This window comes from Anopheles aquasalis, chromosome 2 (genome assembly GCF_943734665.1).
Source record: "Anopheles aquasalis chromosome 2, idAnoAquaMG_Q_19, whole genome shotgun sequence".
Taxonomy (NCBI): Eukaryota; Metazoa; Arthropoda; class Insecta; order Diptera; family Culicidae; genus Anopheles; species Anopheles aquasalis.
Window position 1 is genome coordinate 57495647 of NC_064877.1, and position 7500 is coordinate 57503146.

The 7500-nt window shown below is 51.0% G+C and overlaps 2 protein-coding genes across 2 annotated transcripts in view; both read right to left on the reverse strand.

Moving 5' to 3' along the window:
* Window positions 1-5924, reverse strand: part of LOC126571805 (G1/S-specific cyclin-E) — a 10814-nt gene extending 4890 nt beyond the window's left edge. The window contains exons 1-2 of the mRNA XM_050230632.1: window positions 4282-5924; window positions 2593-2689 (exon numbers count right to left, since the gene is read on the reverse strand). Of these exons, the coding sequence (XP_050086589.1) occupies window positions 2593-2689; window positions 4282-4298 (114 nt within the window). The 5' untranslated portion in view covers window positions 4299-5924. The remainder of the gene's footprint in view (window positions 1-2592; window positions 2690-4281) is intronic.
* Window positions 5925-6352: 428 nt separating this feature from the next.
* Window positions 6353-7500, reverse strand: part of LOC126575931 (fibrinogen-like protein A) — a 1498-nt gene continuing 350 nt past the window's right edge. The window contains exon 2 of the mRNA XM_050236951.1: window positions 6353-7224. Coding sequence (XP_050092908.1) covers window positions 6353-7224 — 872 coding nt within the window. The remainder of the gene's footprint in view (window positions 7225-7500) is intronic.

A 7500-nucleotide genomic window follows, 5' to 3' on the forward strand; every position in this document is an offset into this window, starting at 1 on the left:
AATAAGAGACATAAACATGTATCGCGAAGCTTGGCGTGCATAATATTACAGATATTCCGCTCCGTGATCCCTTCTTTTTGGCGCAACTTTTACGGCTGCCTGATCTGCCAAAGACTGCGGCCGGAAGCCCGCGCAAACCAGCAACGATAAACAACGGCGACCTCAGCTTCACCAATACACCGTGACCGTGCACACAGATGCTAGACACGCTCACACCATGTTCACGATTGCCTTCAGTAACCAGTCCGGAGAAGATGCGAAAGGGACACCAAAGGATGATGATGATGATGATGATGATGAGGGAGGCAAATACAAGATGCGAGCTCTATGGTAGAAGAGAAGCATAAGAAGCAAACAGAACAACAGATACTTTCCCTCCCTGGCAAAGCCAGAAGATCAGGCAGAAGAAGCACCATCATTACCTTATGGTTTGGTCGGCTGATCGGCCCCACTCTCTCACAGCTTCGCTATTTGCCGCCTTCTCGCTAAGAACAGCGCGTTACTCGATCGTCGATCTGTTGATCATCGCATTCGTTATCAACATTAGACCATCTTTACGGAGGGGGTTGCGAGCGCGCTGGTAAAAGGCATCGGCCCCGAACGACGATAAAATTGCGCGCCTTCGCACATTCCTTATAAATGGCAGGAAGACCTCCACCAGCGTCTCGACCACCAGCACCACCACCAACGCCCTGAGTCAATGGCAGTGATCCGGTGAAAAGAGAACCGGAATGCTGTAGGCGCAGACATTACGGAAAAGAAAATGAAGTAACGTGGAAGAAGAAAACCTCGAAAAAACATATGAATGGCGCGAGGCGCGTGGTCATGCACGCGTCGGCGCGAAAACCAGAAACAATGAAGGGAACGCGCGCCCTGGGCCCCTATTCCGTCCGACCACCACACATCATACCGGTGGTTTGATGCAGGAAATGGAGGATAATGATATTAGGAGTACGGCCGCAATGGCCAGACCTTGACTCTTTCGCGTAGGGGCGCACCATTCCTGGACTCTATGTTTCTTGGACCCTTCCACCCCTGGTTGGCGACATGCATTACTCGCCCACGAGCGCGTAATTCCGGTGCTCATATTGCTCCCTTGCCAGATCGGAAGTGTCCACCAAAAAGGGGTACAACGCAACCGACCGTAGAAAGGGTGACCACACGCGACACATTACGGGTTCTGCTGTCCCGCCATTTCTAGGCCGTGCAGCATTGGAATGACCACCCAAAAAAGTGTGGATTTTAGAATCATGTTCTGCACCGATCTCCTATGAGCATTTTTCATTCTTCGCTTTTTTCCCCGCCGGGCGTTCGAGCAACTGCTGATCTGTCAAAGGAAGCCCATTGGCGCCAAAACATTGGCGCGGTACACGCCGCACTCGTGGCGCCCCTCGTTAAGTGTAGCGCTCTTGCTCTGCCGCTCGCGAGCAGACTCGCGTTCGCTCTCGCTCGGTCCCTCGTCGATTGATCAAGCAGCTGATTTCCCGCGTTCTCGCAGCCGTCAGCAAAGCGCGCGCTGGTCGCTGTCGAGGAGTTCGTCGAGCAGGAAGATAATACTGCTGCTGTTATGTGACGATAAGGAGAAGAAACAAAAATGGGGCAAACAGCCCGGACGGTACAGAACCACCAGGTGATTAATATTCCGTGGATTATTTCACTCTTTTTCCCCTTACTCTCGCACTCTCTGTGGTCGGAACGAAGGGATCATTGGGTGCGATCTCGGGGAGATTTAAAAAACCATATTAAAGGGCCAAAATCAAGCTATGGACCGAGGGAAATGATGGAATGTAATTCCTTTTCCCTATGTCCGATGGCAAATAACGAGGCATTCCTTTGCTCGGAGCCTGATTTCCCACCCGTGGTAACGGCTCTGTCAAGGCAAAACAAGTTTTGTCATGATCAGATGGGACCATGAATGGCGGGAACTCTCACGGCGTCTGTTGGAACGTTTTGAGGGGTTCCAGACTTGAATACCTTCATTTAATACTTTTGCAAACACACTTTTTCAAGTACAGCACTGAACAAAAAGATAAAAAGAGAGAAATTTCCCCATTTTTTGCGAGAACATCCTGGCACATAACGAGATGATCTGTTATGTGTCAGAACGTTAATGAATGAATGTGTTGTTCCTAATCGAACCAATAAACCGAATAGACTCTGCAAGGTCTTCTTACTGTAGACAACACAAACTGTTTTCGTCGCCACGTGCCCACGTTATGCGGGCTAATAAAATTTTCACTAAAAACGATCCTAAATAGGGCCCTAAACTTTAGCTTTCCTAGGGTTCCCCCTCTTTGCATGCAAGTATAATCGTTGTTCAAACCGAAACGACACCAATTGGCAATCGAGAGTGATTGATAAGCGCAGAGTTTGTGCATATGCCGTTGTTAAACATTAAACGGAAACGTTTGCACCCCCGCTGCATAACTGCGCAAGCAAGCAGCTTGCTGCTCATGATAGGGGATCAGTCGTTCCCCCAAATACGCAAAGCTTGATCGACTTCAGCGAGGGGGAAAGTGGCAATAGTTGTCTAAAGGATTATTCCGTATTTCCCCCTTGCATTTTGTATCTAGCGCAGAAATCTATTCTTACCTTGGCATCTTCTGATGTGATCTTGCGTTTGCGACCATTGCGACTTGGTTGGGTACGACGGGCATCCGTTGAGGATACTTTGCTGCCATAATTCGATCTAAAATAATAAAGAAAAACAAAACAAATGAAATATGAGCATTAAAAAACTGAGATAATACGTAAAAAACACACAATGAATGTATGATTAGTTCAACCTTCTCCCAAACATGGTAGTAAAATAAATTTAATGAAATTTAAAAAATACCAGGCGCCTCCATCGTGCATTTCTCCAAGATCCACAGTACCCCAAAAAGGCCTTCCGGAGGTCCCAAACGGACCGCGATCACACGCTACGCTGATCCCCATAACGATCGCCCTAATTATTGCCGCGGATGGCGGGAAACCCATCGATTTGGCCTGCTGTGGATCTGCTGGACCGATCGGTTGCCTCGAGCAACTCGATTCCAACCTTCCCGCCCCGCCTGCTCCTCATCAGCATTTGACGTTCGAATTTTTGACAACCGCGCCAGAAGAAGAGCGCTTGACGTGCAAATAGGCGCGCGCGCGCGTTCGTTCGCGCCTTTTGCACTTTCTTTTATCTCGTTCCGTTCCGTTCCGTTCCGTTCCATTTTCCGTTACCTCATCATCGCGAGTGCGCCGATGAGCAAGACTTTGCCGCCAGATTTCTGCTCCCCAACAACAACAATTTAACCAGGTGGCGCACCGCCGTGGAGCACCGTTCTCGCGCTCACTATAGAAGAGCGTTCTACCAGAGGCGCAACTTGCCGAGCACGGTGCTTTGGCAGATTCTCCTCCCCGGCGAGCGACACTCTCACGATCATCGAGCGCGCACAGCTTTCCCGCCACCAAGACGTTCCCCACCAAGAGCGCCATCGTGGACGAATTTCCTTCCCCTTGTGCTTTATTCTTCGCTTTCCGGGAATGGCGAGAGAATGGGAGCGAGCGCGACCGCGACCGTGAGCGAGAAGAGAGCGATAAGAGGTGGTGCCGGAGCGCGGTCATCGAGCGGGGTCGTCGCGCGCGAGGCAGAGGTGCGCGCGCGGTTTAAATGCCCTAGACTTAGTAGGAAGCAAGCGGCGGTGACGGCGGCGCGGCCTACACACCTAGAGGAGGAGGAGGAGGAGGAGGACTGTCTCTTTAAATGGCCCAACTCACACTCAGAGCGCGCGCAAGATAGAGCGAGAGCGAAGCGCGATGCGAGAAAAAAAAGTAGAAGCACGTGAGCAATCACCGAGCCCCATACGGAGGGGTGGGTAGAGGGGGAGGGAGGTCACATACAATCGTGGCGCACATACACGATGATCACGGCCTTTTAAATCCCCGAGCCGCACCTCGATGATCGTGATGAGCCATCGTCACCTCCGGTGTCTGCGGTCATGCTGAACAGGAAAGAGGAAGAAAGGAGGATGAAGAGGGGAATCGAGGAAGAGCAAGGAAAGTGGCCCAGTCCAGGATGTAATGTGGCATTCCAACGACATTCCCCCTTTTTTTCTCGCGAACATCGTGATAAGCCTCTTCTGGCACGGTCCACTATACGGCACTTACACTCTCACGAACACATACACGCACACGCGGACACACGGACACATAATGGGGGGAAGGGGGGGGGGGGGGGGGTGCAAATTTTCGTTCCGTTCCCCGAAATGGTCATCGATTGGTCCTAAAACGGAACAAGCAGACGAAACTTACCCATTCCGACTATCCATCTTAGCACTCCTTGACGATGAGGAGGATGCGTAACGATGGGCTTTCGCTGGGCAGCAGTACTCCAAGGCTTGCTATATGGTGGTGCAACTCTGTGTTCCGCGATGTGCTCAACGTGCGATTAGCGAGGCGACCCGGACCCGGTCGTCGTCTTCAATCATCCGCGACGTAACTACGAGCGAGAATGGGGGGGTGGGGGCGGCTCAGAGGCTCACCATTACGCTCGAAGCGCGCAGAGCTCTGGGGTTCACAATTGGGGCGATAGCTAACACTCCGAGGAACCGTTTCCGGATCACAACCGGCGAGATCGTCCTTCCTTAGGCGCAGACAGGGGCAAGCGATGGTCACGGTCGTCGACGTCGTCTTTCTCTTCCCTCAGAACTAAATCTCGGAGATGACTTTGGATTGTGCGCGCACCTGCCACCAAAGCGTTCGAGCGAATTTTGGGTTCGGTGCCGCGCCTACTTAGTCACACAACTCCGCTGCTGCTGCTGCTGCTGCGGGCCAGATCACTTGGATGATGAAGCAAACGAGGGGGACGGGACGTTTCCTTCCTTTTATGCTGTTCCACGAGGCATATGGGGCCTCTGTCGAGAGACACTTGACTCGAGAAGAAACCACTTTCCGATGTCGCGCAGCACCACCGCGAGAGTGTGCGTGTTGGGGGCCAAATTAGCGAAAACTGTGCAAAAGTCGCGATGCGCAATCCTCGTCAGCACCAGGCGACAGCAGCTCTCTGCGGTCGTGCGGTATCGCACCGGAAAGGGCCACGTAGAATGAGGGGTGCTGGTGGTGGCGGTGATGGTCCCGACGACGACAGAGGAGAGGGCACAATCTTGGTAGGACGGACCCCCCGCTGGGGTGGCGATCGATGGCCTTCGAAGAAGATCAGGATCGCGAGATCAGCGCACCAGAGCCAGTCAGCCGGATGGTGGATGATGATGGTATGGTATGGTATGGTGTCCCTTTAAACTCGAACGCACTAGTGTTGCGTCGACGAATTATTGCCGGCGCCGTCGCCGTCGTCGTCGTCTTCTTGGTCGTCGTTGTGGGTTGATACTCTGCTGCTCGCGAGCTCACACTCTTTTTTCGTTCTTCTTCGAACCCACGGTGGTTCCGTTCGGTTTCTCTCGCTCTCGACGAAAACGTCAGCAAAAGCCGGGAACTTTGCGCGCACTTTTACACTTCAAACGGGCGCGCTCTGCACGGCTCGATCCGTCCCGGCTGTCACTGTGACACATACAGCGCGCACCTCCACCAACAGCCGTGGCTCTTTAAACCCCGCTCGCGACGACGCCACCGCCCTTTCCCACCCGACAACCCAACAACGAGCAACCGCGTCCGTGGCCGAAAGCTCAAGAGATGCCTCAGCGATCACAGCGGAATCGCGTACTAGCCCTTCCGTGGATTAACGAATCCCCCAAGAGACTACTGGCACTAACAACGATTTCCTCAAGGACAACGTACACACATACGGGCACACAAACACACACGCAGATAAACACCGGACCGGGCGGAAAGTCCTGGCTTCACGCGTCCTTTGTGGGTGATCACGAGACGAGTTGAATTCCGGCACCTCCAGCGGTATACTTGGCGTTCCGAACCGGGCGCGCGCAGCTGGCTTTAATCCGGACGAGAGCTGTGCGCAGAATCAAGAAGAGTGCGCCAAGAAACGCGCTCGAGACCACAACAAACAGTAAAATGACAAGTTCGGTTTGTCAAACGTATAGCAAACCGACACCAATACCAACACAGGCGATTGTGGTGGTATTGGTGTTGGCTCGGACCGGCTGAATAACAGCGCCTCTAGACGGTGCGAGAATTTCCCGAGAATGAGAAGAGACTGAGAATTGAGACTGTCAAATCCATACAGTGCACCTAGACGAGAGCGAGAATTGCCGAGAATGAGAAGAGAATGATACATAAAATGTATACAGATCTCCGATTTCGGATGTGTTTCACAAGAAGCAGATTGTTCAAGAAAAGAAAAAAATACTTTTTAACTGTATCTTTATTCACAAAAATTTCCAATAAACTGATTACTGCGAACAAAGTTTTATAATTCGCGGATCATCATTCTGGTGAATCTCATTCCCCGATGATCATTTTTGAACTGAATCCAAAACATTGATTTTACTGTGCTGTCGTCCTTGTACAATCCGTTCAAATTTGAATAGGTACCTGAAGTGTACCACCAGCCACCTGCATAATAAGCAGCATAATGAGTACTCTGATACCCATCGTTATCCCGATCCTTTGTTGAAAATTGCGCCTTTTTGTTGAGATTTGTCATTGAGTCACCTGCAGTGCCACTGTACGATCCCACGTTTTCCAGCCTGTATTGCTCACTCTCGCTGCCTACTTGGAAGCCATTATAACGAGCATACCCGTAGTTGCCTTCAAAGTCTTTCATCTCGATCACTATTTCATGTGCACGGGCGGTCGTCAGTTGATGAATGTGCTCCAGCCCGAGCCAAAATTCACTGTCCACCTCACCAAAGCCATCACGATATTGGTCCCAGTTCCGGTAAAAATTAATCGAACCGTCGAAGCGATGTTGAAAGACAATCCAACCGCCTTCAAACGACTCCATCTCACAATAGACCTTAAACGGCGCACTAGTGTCGTTGATGCGGATGAGATAAACTCCTGAAACGTTTGTTGGAGCGTCCTTGCACGATGCGTAGATTTGTGGATCAGTCACCGTTGATTGCGTTGTAGTCGTTGTTGTAGGTGTTGTTGTTGTGCTATCTAGCGGCGGTGTGGCTGATGTTGGCGAGACACAATCTGGGATGCGGTTCCGTTCCACTTCCTCGCGGTGCTCTTTCAACTCGATTTGAAGTTCCGACAATTTACGTTCCATGTCGTCAAACTTGTCCAGTAGCACCTCCAACATGGTTCCCAAAAGACCTTCCAGAGGAGATGTATCTACATGGATATTTTGAGGGCAATTACTAGTTTCCCCTGGGTAGAAAGTAGTACAAAGCAGTAGACAGCAAATAACCAACTTCATTTTGGAACGAACGAAGTTCTCTAAGTAACAGAAACACGAGTAGATAGCAGGTCGAGCCAGAACTGGGGTCTAATTTTTCCAAGGCAACATTTTATACTCAATCATATCTGTCGTCTAAACATGGTTGAACGCAAAAGTGAATGATAAGCGGTTATAACGGGGCTATAACTGCTATTGATACATAAGCCTTC